General features: G+C 44.7%; 1 protein-coding gene across 1 annotated transcript in view; it reads left to right on the top strand.

Annotated features, from left to right (window-relative positions):
• LOC144502463 (protein CutA homolog) overlaps window positions 1-16957 on the top strand; it is a 28094-nt gene extending 11137 nt beyond the window's left edge. The window contains exons 3-6 of the mRNA XM_078226398.1: window positions 6106-6165; window positions 10064-10109; window positions 10830-10879; window positions 15323-16957. Of these exons, the coding sequence (XP_078082524.1) occupies window positions 6106-6165; window positions 10064-10109; window positions 10830-10879; window positions 15323-15425 (259 nt within the window). The 3' untranslated portion in view covers window positions 15426-16957. The remainder of the gene's footprint in view (window positions 1-6105; window positions 6166-10063; window positions 10110-10829; window positions 10880-15322) is intronic.
• Window positions 16958-17496: the final 539 nt, after the last annotated feature.

Raw genomic sequence — 17496 nt, 5'->3', positions numbered from 1 at the left:
ATTTGTCAGTCTTTATATTCTCTAACAAACCTAACACTTCCTCCTTTGTAATGGAGATTTTCTCCAACGGTTCAACACTCCCCTCAGAGACACTCTCAGTCAACACATCCCTCTCCTTTGTGAATACCGACGCAAAGTATTCATTTAGGATCTCCCCTACTTCTTTGGGCTCCAAGCATAAGTCCCCACTTTTGTCCCTGAGAGGTCCGATTTTTTCCCTAACAACCCTTTTGTTCCTAAGGGGCCCCTTTGTTTTATTAACCACTTTCTTAATCCGCCCTGCCACCTTGGGCAATTTTAGCACATATACCCCAGTCCCTCTGCTCCTGCTCTCTCTTTAAAATTGCTTCCTTCATTTTAATATTGCCTCTCTTCATTCTTCCCACCAAAATGTATCACTTTGTAATTCTCCACATTAAATTTAATCTGCGGTGTGTTTACCCTTTCCACCAGCCTGCCTATGTCCTCTTGAGGGTCTATCGCTATCCTCCCCACAGTTCACAATATTTCCAAATTTTTTTGGTCATCTGCAAATTTTGAAATTTGCGCCTTGTCCAACTTCTTGAACCCGCTGCAGTCCATGTGGTGTAGGTGCACCCATAGTGCTGTTAGGGAGGTAGTTCCAGGTTTTTTGACCCAACGACAGTGAAGGAATGGCGATATCGTTCCAAATCAGGATGGCATGTGACTTGGAGGGAAACTTGCTGCTGGTAATCTTTCCATTCTGCCAGGAGGGAAGAAACAGAAATTCCCTTTATAAACTGGGAACAAAAAGATGATCATTTCACACCACACAGATTATAAAAACATACCATAAAACAAATAATGGGTAAGGGGTAGTCTGAAAAACCTGTTGGTTCCACAGTTAACTAGAATTACCAGATGAATCTTGGGCGTTGGGTGATTTTTCTGTCCCGCCCCCTTTCTGTGGGAAAGCCAGTGGGGCGGAGAATACAATGGGAATCCCAAAATGGCTTCTAAACCGCCAGGATTTCCCGTTGAGATTGTCCCCACTACCACCTCCCCCCCGCCCCCACCAATGACATAATGGGATTCCCACCATGAAAGGTTGGGAACCCCATTAGCATCCACCTAGCAAGCCTCCTGCTGTATCATTCCCCCCACATAAGGAGCTCCCCCCCCCCAACCCCTGCCTCGCCAACGTGACATCATGTTGGCAGGGTTTACAACAGACCTTGGCATATGGGCATCTGGCAAACAGAACCCGCTGGGGGCATGCAGGTAAGTATAGGCCTGAGGAGGGAAATGTTCATACTCGCGCAGTGCCAGGGGTGGGGGGAGCTTCTGTTGGAGACATTTGAGGTTGGAGGGGGTTCCATGGGTGGGGAATCCTGTGTCCATTGTGAGAAGGAGGAGGGGGGGTTCTGTGGGGTGTTCCGTGGGGTGTTCCTGCTTTTATTTTTATTGTTTTCAGATGGGGGAGCTCTGTCAGGAGCTGAGGTTGTGAGCAGAGAGGCTGATTCAGAGCCAGCTTGGCATTGTGGACCTCTCTCTTCCATTTAAGTGTTTAAAAATACAGCAGGAAAACCCAGCAAAGCAACATGCTCTGCTTTTCCAACTTGAGACAACAGCAGAAATAAAAGTCAAAAAACTCTACCCTGTGTTTTGAAGGTGAACACTCAATAGTTTTAAAATTCTTGATTGGTTTCAAACTCCATTGACCCTGGGAAATCATTGGCAAGTACAGCTGGTTCACTGATCACTTTGTTTAGTTTCTGAATGAATTACTGGAATTGTATCCATGTCAGTTTAAAACATGTAGCTTTTAAATAAATGGCCAGAATTTACTATCAAACAACAGTGAGCCAATGCGGCCAGAGATAATTTATACACAAATTGGATACAGTGGCGGATTAACCATTAGGCTGAGTAGGGAGGGAAGAGGGCCCGAGAGCAAAAAAAATCACTAACTGTTCAGGTGAGTGTTCATTTTCGGCACTGAAGAGGATCAAAATCTATTTGCGCTCAACAATGAGCGATGAGAAACTTAGTCATCTGACACTCATGCACATTGAATCAGACATGCTTCGATCTGTTGATTTACATGCTGTTATCGACACTATTGTAAACCAAAAAACACGGAAGCTTTTTAAAGTACAAACGTAAAGAAAATGAAAAATAAATGAATAAAAGGGCTGTAATTGATTCATATAACTTTATGATATTTTACATGTAGTACATTATGCATAGTACAACGATATAAGTTATCCAACGTCACTTTATTCTATTCAACGAAGGGTGGGGCAGGGGGCAAGGTCAGGGGGCCTTGCTAAAGCTCAGCCTAGGGGCCCGGGTGGTAGTTAATCCGCCACTGATTAGATAACAGTTTCAGGTGAGCTCACACATTCAGTTAAAATCAGAAGTCCAGAAGTTGTAACCCAAGGTGTGCCCTTTCTTCTTAAACAGCACAAAAACTTGCACCTTGGGCCGGATTTTCAGACCCGCCTGCCAATGGGATCTTCCAGTCCCACCAAAGAAGTTCCCCCTTATGGCGGGTTCCCCAGCAGCGGGGCTGGCAAGATGTACAAAACACCACAGGCTTCGGCGGGACTGGGAGATCCCGCCAATGGCGTGCTGCTTCCGCCATGGGAAAGGATTCTGCGGGGGGACTGGAAAATCCTGCCCATTGTCTGATTCAACATTGGAATGTATTGAACAGTGTGCAGTTCTTGTGCTCATCCTGTAGCTAGGGGACTAAGCTTACTACAGATAGTCAGGGCATGACAATTCAGTTTTAATTACCTTTTGTAATGGCGCATTAAGTCTTAATTATTGTCAAATAATTTCTGACACTGGGGACGGGATTTTCCAGCTGCACTCACCCCAAAACTGGAAAATCCCACCTGAGGTCAATGGACTTCCACATGGTCTGCTCCCCCCGAATCCCCACGCTATGATTTCCATGGTGGGTGTGACGGGAAAATTCTGGTCTAGAAGTTTTTCCAAGTTTGATGTATCATTCCGTCAGCTTTTAATTGGTGTTATAGACTTGAGAAAAATCATTATTTTAAAAATATTTTTGTCTTTACTCTTCCTCTTAATCCCATTTTTTGTAAGAAAAATATGGAGGCCACTTAATATTTTGAAGGTGCAAGTCTAGGTGAGATAAAGAAGCAAAGGAATCTCAAAAATAATAATTATATGTTAAGCCACAGGTTACTAGAACCATAAAAATGTAAACTAAGAACTAGGCTTTATTTCTGGAGGGATAGAATTGAAAATTTGGGAAGTTGCATTAAACTGGTATCGATCTTGGTTAGATTACACTTGGAGAGTCCCAAGTACAGTAATGGTCACCATACAATAACACAGATAAAGAGGCCTGAAGAGGGTGCAGAGATTTACAAGGACGATACCAGAATTTGTGGGTATATAAATCAAGAAAGGATTGACAGGCAAGGTCTCTTTTCTCATGAACAGAAAAGACAGGATTGACCTGATAGAGGTACTTAAAATTATGAAGGGTTTTGTTAGAATACTTCTGGAGAGAGAATGTTTCTTCTTGTGGCGTGAGGTGGGGAAGGACATGACTAGAGGCCATTGGTATAAAATAGTCACCAAGAAATCGAAAAGGGAATGCAGGAAAAACTTTGATATTTACCCAAAGAGTGGTGAGAATGTGGAACTCACTACTACAGGGAGTGGTTGAAGCATATAGCACAGACACATTTAAGGGCAGTAGAGGGTTAAAATGATAGATTTAGATGAGTAAAGGTGGGAAAAGTTTAATGTTTATTTATTCGTGTCAGAAGCACACTTACATTAACACTGCAATGAAGTTACTGTGAAAATCTCCTAGTCGCCACACTCTGGCGCCTGTTCGGGTACACTGAGGGAGAATTTAGCATGGCCAATGCACCTAACCAGGACATCTTTCGGACTGTGGGAGGAAACCGGAGCACCCAGAGAAAACCTGTGCAGACTCCACACAGACAGTGACCCTAGTCAGGAATCAAACCTGGGTACCTGGCGCTGTGAGGCAGCTGTGCTAAATACTGCGCAGGCAGCTGGAGTGGATTGTAAACACTGACATTGACTAGTTCAGTCAAATGGCCTGTGACTCTGTCATTTATCCTACGCGATCTTCCTTTCTCTCTCTCCATTTTGCTCTCTGTACCTGATTTGACTTTGAATTCACAAATCCTGATTCAAATTCTGCACATGATCTTACTCTGATTGTTCATTGATTGGCCTGTTAATTCAGGTCCTGGATTTCCTTGTGCACCTTTCAAAATGTTGTGGAAACTAAACAGACAAGGGCAAGTGCAATGAACAAGGGGCACCATTCATTCCCAATAGATACTTGCCCAGTATGGTAGTCCTGTTCTTATTGGAGACATGGCGAATAAGCCTCTTACTAAGTTATTGCTAAATGCTTCAAATTGAATTTTATTTTGAAGGTTTAGCAGGAAATGAGCACTCGAAGAAATTATTTTAAAAAGCAAAACAACTTTACTCTTGAGATAAACATTACTCTGCATTCTTTTGGTCACAACCCTTCAGCACTGGCATGATATCAGACATTGGGTCTAACATTAATCCATTTGGCCACAGGTGTTCCGAAATGTAGTTTAAACTGTTTCAGCGCAAACATTTTCTTTCAAAATCTGTTTGAACATTGTTAATTAATGATGCACCAAATTTTCTCATTCCCATGACGTAAAATTTGCAGAGACTAAATTCAGTTATTTCCCCTTAAGCTGTACATAGTTTATGAAATGTTATTTTAATATGTTCTTATTACAGAGAAGTGTTATCACTGAGATCTGATATTAGGAGGATTTACATAGATAGAGAAAATAGGAGGAGGAGCAGACCATTCGGCCCATCGAGCCTGCTCTACCATTCAATATGATCCTGGCTGATCCTCTATCTCAACATGCATCCCTGCATTCTTCCCAGACCCCTTGACACCTCTAGGGCGAGATTTTCCGGTTGTGCTCACCTCAGTGGACCTTTGCATGGTCCGTGTCCCGCCCACTACAATTCCTGCGGTGCGCTGTTAAAATTCCAGTCTTAGAGTCTAAAAATCTAACCTTTTCCTTCCATTTATTACCTTGATCGCATAGATTAGAATCCCTGCAGTGCAGACAGAGGCCATTTGGCCCATCGAGTCTGCACCAACTCTCCAACTTTGCATTTTAACCAAGCCCTATCCCTGTAACCCCACGTGTTTACCCCGCTAACCCCCCCCAACCTACATATCTTGGGACACTTAAGGGACAATTTACAATGGTCAATCAACCTAACTCCAACCATCTTTTGTTTTAAGTTTTTGTTTATTGGTGTCACAAGTAGGCTTACATTAACACTGCAATGAAGCTACTGTAAAAATCCCCTGGTCGCCAAACTCCGGCGCCTGTTCAGGTACACTGAGGGAGAATTTAGCATAGCCAATGCTAACTCAGGAACTCCCTCACAAAGCCAGGGACCTGGGTTTGATTCCCAGCTTGGGTCACTGTCTGTGCGGAGTCTGCACATTCTCCCCACATCTGCGTGGGTTTCCTCCGGGTGCTCCGGTTTCCTCCCACAGTCCGAAAGACGTGCTGGTTAGGTGCATTGGCCGTGCTAAATTCTCCCTCGGTGTACCCGAACAGGTGCTGGAGTGTGGCGACTAGGGGATCTTCACAGTAACTTCAGATGCTGTCAGACCTGTTGAGATTTTCCAGCATTTTCTGTTCTTGTTTCAGATTCTAGCATCTGCACTAGAAACATAGATGATAGGAGCAGGAGGAGGCCATTTGGCCCTTCGAGCCTGCTCCGCCATTCATTACGATCATGGCTAAATCGTCCAATTCGATAGCCTAATCTTGCTGTCTCCCCATGACCTTTGATCCCATTCGCCCCAGGTGCTATATTTTGTGTATTTTACTGTAGTTTGCTTTTATCTCAGAGGTTTGAGTCCCTATCTCTGTCCGAATTGCCACGGTAACATGATGGTTCTTGGGGCACATTAAAGATGAGAAAGGACGACTACAACAATAATAAAATGAAGTTAAAAAAAATCAACCTCGAATCTTAAAACGCAGGAGCGGGTTCAGTTGGTTTGTTAATGAACTTTTCTTCTTTGACCTCCCTCTTCAGAACCATAATGGAGAAGAAGTTGGCTGCTTGTGTGAACGTTTTACCAGAGGTGTTTTCCATGTAAGTTAAAGAGAGAGTACAAAATCTTTATTTGAAGGTTTAGTCTTGTAAGCAAACCAGTTACAAAAATTCACACCCGTGCCTATTTCCATGACAACGAGTGCCGTCAGGGAGTTCAGCCAAACTTCCACACAAAGGTTTGTGAGAATTTGTCCTGCAGAGGGGACCTTAATTACAGAACCAAGTGAGATGTGGAAAACGGATAACCAGTTAGTTAAAAGGCAGTATAGAGGAACATGGAGAAAGGGCAGGGAATTGGAATTAAATAAAACAGAACTGATATGGCCGACAAAATGCTACAACAGGCCCACTTGAATGAATGATCTTCTCATGCATCTAGGACTCAAATCATTTTGTCATAAAAATTTGCTTAGTTGCCGCTATTAATCTTGGTAAGATTTTTTGCATGTTATTAATCCAAATACTGTAGAAATCTGTCTTCACAAAGATTACTAAAGAGAAAGGCTTGGGTCACTGTCTGTGTGGAGTTCGCATGTTCTCCCCGTGTCTGCATGGGTTTCCTCCGGGTGCTCCAGTTTCCTTCCACAGTCCAAAGATGAACGGGTTAGGTGGATTGGCCATGCTAAATTGACCCTAGTGTCAGGGGGATTGGAAGGGTAAATCTGTGGGGTTACGGAAATAGGGCCTGTCTGGGATTATGGTCGGTACAGACTCAATGGGCCAAATGGCCTCCCCCTGCACTGTAGGAGATCTATGAATGTCTGTGAAGGGGCTCGATTCTCCAGCCTTGAGCGCACGAGTGCATATCTAAAGTTTTAAAGTTTACTACTTAGTCACAAGGGGCGGCACGGTAGCACAGTGGTTAGCACTGCTGCTTCACAGCTCCAGGGTCCCGGGTTCGATTCCCGGCTCGGGTCACTGTCTGTGTGGAGTTTGCACATTCTCCTCGTGTCTGCGTGGGTTTCCTCCGGGTGCTCCGGTTTCCTCCCACAGTCCAAAGATGTGCGGGTTAGGTTGATTGGCCAGGTTAAAAATTGCCCCTTAGAGTCCTGGGATGCGTAGGTTAGAGGGATTAGTGGGTAAATATGTGGGGGTAGGGCCTGGGTGGGATTGTGGTCGGTGCAGACTCGATGGGCCGAATGGCCTCCTTCTGCACTGTAGGGTTTCTATGATTCTATGAAGTAGACTTCCATTAACACTGCAATGAAGTTACTGTGAAAATCCCCTAGTCGCCACACTCCGGCACCTGTTCGGGTAACACTGAGAGAGAATTTAGCATGGCCAATGCACCCTAACCAGCATCCCTTTCGGATTGTGGGAGGAAATCGGAGCATCCAGAGGAAACCCACACAGATACGGGGAGAACGTGCAGACTCCGCACAGACAGTGACGCAAGCGGGAATCAAACCCAGGTCCCCGGCGCCGTGATGCAGCAGTGCTAACCACTGTGTCATCGTGCCGCCCTCAGGTCAAAGAAATGTGGGGAGGGGCCATAACACGGTTACGAGAACTCCTTATGGGATTCTCCCAACCCCTGCATGCTGAGGTAATGGAGGACATGAAACAGTTTAGCACATTTAAATTCTTCTGGATCCTGGGATTCTCTGACCCTCGGCACAGCGGGAACCCGGCGAGAATTACTACAAGTGTCCACAAGTGGAGACTAGTCACGATGGTCACAACAGGGGGGGGGGGGTGGATGCTGGGATTCTCCAGTCCCGCTGCAGAGAATGGAGATTTCTCCATTGAAATGTAAATCAGCTTTACGGACACGGCAGCCATGGATCTGTTTGTTGCTGGTGAGGGGACGGTGAAAACTGGAACTCGCAAACTCGCTGGTGAGATTCGCAAATTCCGGCTTTTGCCTGATGTTGAGCTCCCGCTGTCGATCCCCCCGGATGGTCAACACGGGATCAAAATCCCAGCCTCAGGAATATTTTGGGAGAATTCTGTCCAAATTGTCAAATGCAGAATATGTTTACAAGGTTAGTGGACATAGAAGAGGACATCTTTTACACATGTCTAACGGAGAATAAGTAATTTACACTTAACGATGAAATGTTGGAAAGTAAATTTTGCATAGTGTTTTAAATAGCTATTTCTATAAAATGAATGGGGGCGATTCTCCTGAAACAAATTCGCATAAAAACTGGAGTAAATCCCATTGGTTTTTTCAGCGGGATTTTCAAAATGAACCTCCCACGTTCTCTCCACTGCAGAGTGCAGTAGCGTAAATCACATAAAAAATCAGGGGGTAGGGCCTATTCCCACTGGAGAGGCCGGCAGCATCACGCTGATCTGTCAGTGTGGAGATTGGCGCATTCGCAGTAGCCCCGCATTGCCGGCCTCCCGATCGTTGGTCAGCCCCACGACCCCTGCAACGCTGCCCCTCCGAGCCACCCTCGGGTCGATCACTGGCCCTGCGAACATGTCCGGGCTAGCCTCTACTCCCTTCCCAGCCCGCCGCGACACCCCCCCAACCCCACCTCCACTCTGATGGCCAGCCCCAATCGCTGGCCTCCCTCCCTCTGTCACTCAGCTCAAAGTGGCAACGAGATCCCCCAACCCACCGATTGCCCCCCCCCCCCCCCCGGCAACTAGGCCATCGCCTCCCCTGTTGGCAAGACCACATTCAGCTTCTAGCATTGTCACTGCTGCACAAATCTTAACCCACACATTCCTCACCTTCACAAAAATTCAAAACTCCATAATCTGCATGGTCCCTGTGTCTCCCAAACACTCCTTGTTAGGTCCCTGTGGCACTCTGTGTCACAGTGAATTGATCAATATCCTCATCCCTTGTTACTCCATAGCCTTACTCCACCCTATCAAAGTCACCTTCAGGAGCCATCTTGTGCTTCCGGGATCCTGGTTACAGTTTATTTCCAAATCCTTCCACTTTAAGAGGTTGATCTATCAGTCACCATGTCATTGTCTTCTGAAATTCCAATTCTGCCATTCTACTGGCTCCTTCTGACATCGTTTAAGACTTACCTGGATAGTCACATGAGCAGCCTGGGAATGGAGGGATACAAACGATTGGTCTAGTTGGACCAAGGAGCGGCACAGGCTTGGAGGGCCGAAGGGCCTGTTTCCTGTGCTGTACTGTTCTTTGTTCTTTTTTTTGTTCTGCTTTCTGAAATCTAAAATCTTTCTCTATTGGCTGGCATTTAGTGTCCCAATATTCTGCAATTTTCTGCTTGATCTTAAGAGCATCGTGTCCTTATCTTTGGAAATCCTAGTGGGATTGGCTCTGAGTAGAAATGAGCAATCTGAAAACAAAATTAGCCTTGTAAGTAACAGCCATGTTCTATAACTAACCAGTTCTGTGGAAGGGTCATATGATCGCGAAACGTTAACCCTTTCCACAGATTCTGCCAGACTTCCTGAGTTAGTCCAGCATTTTCTGTTTTTGCTATGAATTATGTCGGTTAGACCAAACACGTAACCCTTAAAAATATTTTCAACGCCCAATAATCAGTAAGGACAGAGTCATAGGGTGGAATTTTCCCATCCTGCCTACCGTGGGAAACGTAGCAGGCGGGGGCAGACCATGCAAAGGTCCGTTGACCTCAGGTGGGATTTTCCAGTCTTGGGGCGAGCACGGCTGGAAAATACTCCCCATAGAGTCATAGAGATATACAGCAAGGAAACAGGCCCTTAAACCCAGCTTGCCTTTGCTGACCCAGAGCAAGTTGTTCACAAATCTCATCTATAAGTAACGTATGGAAGGTATAGGGAGTAGCAGTTACAATTGCACATGATGTTTACAATTGCGCAATAACCAAACTCTATGACACTTGAAAGAGATTTGTGCAGTTTTAAAGCTTGTCCTTTACTATGTCCCACACAAGACTAACAGATGGAACAATTCTAGAATTGCCAATAACCACCTCCGCCCAGCTGACCACTGTGTTTCCTTCCATTATATGTTCAGATACAACTGGGACCATGAAATAACAGAAACCGTTGAAGTTCTGATGGTGAGTTGCTGCAGGGCTGGATTGTTCAAAACATGGAAAGAATTTTGAGAATTTGCCCTTCATTTCTCTCTCTGCTTGTGGGTTTGGTCAATGATGCTTTCTGTGTCAACATGGCAGATTGACTGACAGGCATTGTAGACCAATGCTTCATGTGGTGGGAAGGGGGGGGAATCTTATCTTCTGATCTTGGTGCTCAGGTATTTGGACCGCAAAGCTAGGGGGATTCTCACTTACCCAGTTTAGGAAAGTGGTCCCCAGCGGGCAATTTGGTTTCAGTCCACATTGCCTCTGTATAACACCTGCTGGTAGGAACTCACCGAAACGCATTTGGAAATCGTGGTCTTTCAAGGGACACAGCTACTTAAAAAAAAAATTCTGAAAAATCTTTTCCAGCCTTTTGAAAGACTAAGGGAAAACAAAATATGTGGCTGCCAGAAGGGTTAAATACATGGGGAGACAGAGAATGGAGACTTGCAGGCATGACGGATGATTAAGTGTAGCAGCGTGTTGAGACAGGGAGGGTTGCTTGGTTTGGCACCCTAGGGCATTCTCCCCAGAGGGCAGCAAGACAATGTGCTTAGACTTCCCCTGTAGGGAAAGCAAGAGATGATAGCACCTGCCTCATGGCATTGAAAGCTGCCCCTTAGAATTCCAGATATCCAGGGTAGAACTTAATTAGTTGCAAATGAGGATTAATAGGTGATTTCTATATTTCTGCAGGTGATAAAAACAAGAAGCTCAAAAATGCATGAACTGACAGAATTTATTAGGTGAGTATATTCATTACCCATGGGTGGCTGTGGCTGGATTTACCTCATCAGTTACAGGTTCTTTTTCTTTATCTTTTAAGAATATAAGATCTCAAATAAATTGTAAAAACCATTCAACCCCTTCAAACTCATTCCTTTCACAAACCGTGAACCTAGAAACACAGAAAATAGAAGGAATGGGCAGTTTGCTTACCCCTTCACTGTGATTGTGGTCGATCCTCTATCTCAACACCAGACTACAGCGCTCTCCTCATACCCCTTGACATCTTTAGAGTCCAGAAATGTATCTATTCCCTTCTCAGATATATTCAGTCATTTGTCCTCCACAACCTTCTGTGGTGGAGAATCCCATAGGTTCACCCTCTGAGTGAAGAAGTTTCTCCCCATCTCAGTCCTAAATGGCCGACCCCATATCCTGAGACTGTGACCCCTTGATGTAGACCCTCCAGCCAGAGGAAACATCCAGCCTGTCCAGCCCTGCCTGAATTTTATGTTTCAATTAGATCCCCCTCAATTCCAGTGAATGCAGGCCCAGTCGACCCAAAATGTGAACAACCTTAAACTTTAACTCATTTAATGTCCCGAGAGTAGACTACTCAATATTTTGAACTGACCCACAAAGGTAATCAAGCAAGAACTCCAGAATATGATTAAAATTTAATTGGGTTGTGCTTCCACTGTTGAACCTTTCATTATCTTATTGGCAGAATGAACCATCCTGTGGCACACTTGTGTTTTGCCACCTGTCCACTTTAATTTCATAATGAATCATTCTTGTGGATTGTCACGGTTATGGTTTGATTATCATTCACTCAACTGGAGGTAACGTTTAGAGCTGGAAAAGTGAGTTATTGAGAAGGAACCTTTCAGAATTTGGAATCGTAGTTTAGGTTTGCTTTTCCCATTCAAAATTTGTTTCCACCTTTGTTCCTGTAGGTCTAGAGGATTGGCGCACACTTGTCTAAACTTAGAAAGAAATTAGCACATTTTTCATATACATTCTGCCCTCCTTTTCCATGCTCTGTGACTGTTGCCCTGCTGCTGTCCCCATTTCTATCAGACTTTCACAACACGATCAACATTTAATTGGAAAAAGATATTTTGTGACTGATGTTGATCCAGATGCTGAAATAATGTCCAAAGCTACAACTTACACGTGTACAGAATGTCTCACATTACTAAAGGGTGGCACAGTGGTTCGCACCGCTGCCTCACAGTGCCAGGGACTCGGGTTCGATTCCCGGCTTGAGTGTCTGTGTGGAGTTTGCACGTTCTCCCCATGTGGGTTTCCTCCGGGTGCTCTGGTTTCCTCCCACACTCCAAAGATGTGCGGGTTCGGTGGATTGGCCACGCTAAATCGGCCCTTAGTGTCAGGGGATTATCAGAGTAAATATGTGATGTTACAGGGAAAGAAGCCGAGTAGGATTGTTGCTGGTTCCAATTCAATGGACCAAATGGCCTCCTTTTACACTGTAGGGATTCCATTGACACGATATGGTCAGTTATCTTGTTGTTGGTGGGGTCTTGATCACATTAGCTGCTGTGTTTCCCTCAAAGTTAGGATGTCCCGAGGTTATGAAAGGAGTTTTTGCAGATGCTGCGTTCCTCAACGTTGTAATTCCACTCCGAGAGTCACTTTGTACTCCCAATCTGCCTGAGATTCAGTCCATTTTATCCGGTGTAATCCAGCCAGCACCGAGATATACAGGCATTTAGCTAATTAAAGAAAATGAAAGCATAATCTTACCTAAGAGCAGGAGTAGGTCATTCAGCCCCTCAAGCCTGCTCCGCCATTCAGTGAAATCATGGCTGATTTGTCGCCTAACTCCATGTACTTACCCCAGGCCCATATCCCTGATACCCCTGCTCAAGGAAAAATTGTCTGTCTCAGACTTAAACCTAACAATTGAACCAGCTTCCACCGCTGCTTGAGGAAGAGAATTCCAAACCTCCACCATTCTTTGCGTGTAGAGAGAGGCATTGTAAAGGAACATCGCAAGAACATTGCACTAGAATTTGAGTTTAGGTGAAGACCTAAGGTTCTAGATTCTAGATCCAAGCACTGAAGGAACCATCGGTCATTAGATGAACTCAAGAACTGCTTTCTTCTCAGACAATAGACCATCAATTCAGAAATCGTTCATGTAAGGTAGATCTTAAAGAGATGACGCCTAAGGAGTTTAAAGTGTACAGCAATGATAAAGGAACTGGCATAATCTTTAGTATCTTGTCCCTGTGAAGGGCCCATATTTTAATTCATCCTTTAGATTAGGGGGATTAGCAGGGTGAATGCGTGGGGTTACGGGATATGGTGGGGGGGGTGGGCCTGTGTGGGATTGTTGTCAGTTCTGGCTGAATGGCCTCCTCCTGCACTGTAGGGATTCTATTCTATGGATTTGACTCTCTCAAATTAACCAATTTACAAAAGTTAAATATTCGCTGACTCGGGTGAATCTTTACAGTTTAATCATTGAAACTACACTCAGCTGCTCGTAAGAAGACACCCATTGATTTCCAAATATAAAGAATTAGATGCTTTCAATACAAAGAAGAAAAACTTGTATGTAAATCCTACTCGTGATGCTCTGGAGCAGTTCATAAACTACTAATTAGATTTCCACACATCCATTTTCCTAAAGCGAATCCTCCATAGAAACACAGCAGTGAGATAGGCATTATTGGATTATATTGTCAGCAATGCTGCAAGCTTGAGTCTAAGGCTTACTGCAGCTTGTACTCAGTCAGAGGAGTTACTCAGCTTAACTGGCTTCGAACAGAGCAAAATATGGTAGCACATGACTCCACCAGAGATTAGCTACCTGAATCATCTCAATCAGTTACAAAGAACTTCAGGACCCAAACCATCCCCACTTTTTAAGTTTGAGTATCACAAGTAGGCTTACATTAACACTGCAATGAAGTTACTGTGAAAACCCCTAATCACCACACTCCAGCACCTGTTTGGGTGCACATAAGGGAATTTAGCATGGCCAATGCATCTAACCAGCTCGTCTTTCAGACTGTGGGAGGAACCGGAGCACCCGGAGGAAACCCACAAAGACACGGGGAGAACGTGCAGACTCCACACAGACAGTGACCCAAGCCGGGAATTGAACCTGGGTCCCTGGCGTCGTGAGGCAGCAGTGCTAATCACTGTGTCACTGTGCCGCCGTGATTTGACGGTGATTCACCGATCACACATCTGCACCATCACTAAGACCGTTAATTTCCACCTTTGTAACATTGCCCCACTCATCGCATGTCCCAGTTTGCCTACTGCTGAAACTCTTGTCCATCTATACGTGACAATTCCAATGCACTCTGACTCGCTTCCTGTATTGTACCGCGACCACTCTTTCCTCATTCAAGGTGCACTTTGGTCACTTGCTCTAATATTGCCTTATATGGTTTGCCAACAAACTTTGCTTTCTAATGTTCCTTGATGTGACTTGGAATGTTTTATTACATTAAACACCAGAAGACCAGAAATGGGCCATGTGGCCCATCAAATCTGCTCTGCCATTCAATGAGATCATGGCTGATCTGATGTGATAATTCTCAACTCCACTTTCGTGCCTTATCCCCATAATCTTCGATTCCCTTATTGACTAAAAATCTGTCTATCTCAGCCTTGAACATATTTAACAATGCAGCCACTATAACCCTCTGCAGAAAAGAATTCCACAGATTCGCAACCCTGCGAGAGAAGAAATTCCTCCTTATCTCCTTTACTCTGAGGTTATGCCTTCTGGGCCTAGACTCTTACACAAGGCGAAACAACCTCTCTGTATATATCCTGTCAAATGCCCTGAGAATCCTATGTGTCTCAGTAAGTTTGCCTCTCATTCTTCTAAACTCCAATGAGTACAGGCCCAATCTATTCAATCTCTCCTCGTAAAATAATCCCTCCGTACTCAGGATCAACCCAGTAAACTTGCTCTGGACTACCTCCAATGCCAGTATAGCTTTCCTTAGATAAGGAGATCAAAATTGTTCACAGCATTCCAGGTGTGGTCCAACTAGTGCCTTGTATAATGTTGGAATGGAGTATAAAAATAGGGATGTCTTACTCTCTGAAATAAAGGCCAACATTCCATCTGCCTTCCCTATTACCTGCTGAATTTGCATGCTAGTTTTTTGGGATTTATGCGCGAGGACCCCCCAATCCCTCTGTGCTGCAGCTTTCTGCAGTCTTTCTCCATTTAACGTATCCAAGTTATTACCCTTTTTCCCTGACAGCTGGCAGGAATGAGATCAAAGATCCTACACGGGCCAATTATTGACATCAAGATGATGAATAAGTCTTTATGTTTTTGTTTAATTTATTTGTTCTGGATTCTACCAGGGCACTGCTGGGGTTGAAAGAAACATTTTGGAATTAGTTTTGCCAGAAAAGCTGTAAACCTCTATCTCCTGAAATCTCGCTTTCTTTCCCTCCCCCAGGTCAGTTCATCCTTTTGAAATTCCGGAAGTTATAAGCCTCTCAGTTGACCAAGGCAACCCTTTATACTTGAAATGGATAGAAGAGACTGTGCCAGAAGAATGATTCACTCATTGTTTAAAAAAAATGTAGAGGGGAATATTCCCGTTCCTCCCGCCATGGGAATCGGAGCGGGCGAGGGGCGGACCATTGAAAGGTCTTTGTCCTTGGGCCGGATTTTCTGGTTTCAGGATGAGTGGGGCTGGAAAATCCCGCCCATAGAATTCAATCTTCATTACAGATTTTTTTAAATTGCTGTATGAATGAACAACTTGACCTGTTAAGAAAGAACAGCCACAGTAAGACGCAATAATGAGTCCGCTTCAGAGGAGAAGGTGCCTTTATACTGCCTGGTGCAGTGAATGACTGTCATTTACTTCAGAGAAGCAGATCCAGAGCGTTGTACTGGAACCCTGTTCCTCACTAATGTTCATAATACCTATATTGGTTTTGCTCTCTCTTCCAAACTCTGCTCCCCCCCCCAACCCCCCACTAGTGGCTCGCCATTGGCCACCGGTGGGATCTTCTGGTCCTGCTGATGTCTATGGCATTTGGCATGACTTGCCTATCCCATTGCCGGGGAAGCTGCCGTGGCGGCATTGCCTTCAGCAGGGCCAGAAAAAGTTTCTGTCGGTGGAAAGGGCGATAAACTCCCGCCCTCGGTCACCAATCTAAGAGATCAGCCAAAGACAAGCTCGGCCTTCAAAACAAAGATATTTTCAGGCTAAAAATATACCTAAACGAACGTGCGTGTAAACATGACCAAAATACACCTGCAAGTTTTCATTGCTCAATATTGTACAAGAAAGTCGTGTTTTCCCGCTGGTCACAAATGTGAAGGAAAAGGTTTGTGAGACTGTAAAATGGGTACACCTCTCTTATACTCCACAGTTTTTTCCAACACATTAGTGACTGAAGAGAATTCTACTTAAAGATGTATACAACAGTGAAACATCTGGGGAGAGATTCTTCGGCCTCCCAGCTGTGCATTTCCCGCCAGCAGGAGGTGGTGCGTTGTTTGCTAGCGACGGGATTCTCTGGTCCTGCCGCTGTCAGTGGGAATTCCCACTGACGTGACTCCATGCCGGCGGGAAACCCGCGGCCGGGGGTGCGCTGCCGGCGAGACTGGAGAATCCCGCTGGTGTGAACGGCCCAGAAAAATCCGACCCTTAACTTTGAATTAATTGTAAATGATGTTCCAGCCCCGCCCACCACTGGGATCTTCCAGTCCCAGTCAAATGTACTTTTGGTCGGCCCACCATTTCTACCGGCAGGACTGGAAAATCCCAGCTTCCCCCATCACAATTTAAATTTTTAATACTGAAACCTTATTACTATCTTAATTTTTTTTTTAAAAGGCAAGAGTGGCAAAGTGATAAAAAAGATTATGACTTTTATAACTGAAATATTTATTGTTAGCTTGTTTCCCAGTAGGTTCATTTTGAGAACAGCTGATAAAAATTAAGTTATCCAATCTACTGTGGCCTTGCGCATCGCTATCGGGGTGAGGGCGAGCTGGTGTGTGATGCTTTTATTGTTGTCTAAGAGATTTGTATGTAGCTGGCCTCATCTGTTCAATAAAAATGGTATTTTCAGTTGTTTGAGTTGTTTCTGTGAGAGCAACATGAAATGGTCAGTTTTGAAAAAAAGTGCAACACAGATTTTTGAAAACGCAACAAAATAGGACACAAACTAATATATAAACACACACGTGTACTTTTTAAAATTCATTCGTGGGACATGGGCGTCGCTGGCTGACCAGCAGTTATTGCCCATCCCTAGTTGCCCTTGTTCAGAGGACAGTTGAGAATCAACCACATTTCTGTGGCGCTGGAGTCACAAGTGGGCCAGACCGGGTAAGGATGGCAGATGGGTTTTTCCAACAGTCAACAATGGTTTCATGGTCACCAGTAGATTCTTAAGTCCAGATATTTTTTATTGAATTCAAATTCCACCATCTGCTGTGGCGGGATTCGAATCCGGGTCCCCAGAACATTAGCTGAGTTTCTGGATTAATAGTCTAGCGATAATACAACTTAGGCCATGGATAACCTGGGATAGAATCATAGAATCCCTACAGTGTAGGAGGAGGCCATTTGGCCCATTGAGTCTGCACCGACAACAATCATACCCAGGT

The sequence above is a fragment of the Mustelus asterias genome, chromosome 13 (genome assembly GCF_964213995.1).
Source record: "Mustelus asterias chromosome 13, sMusAst1.hap1.1, whole genome shotgun sequence".
NCBI lineage: Eukaryota > Metazoa > Chordata > Chondrichthyes > Carcharhiniformes > Triakidae > Mustelus > Mustelus asterias.
This window is presented reverse-complemented; position numbering and strand designations above follow the sequence as displayed.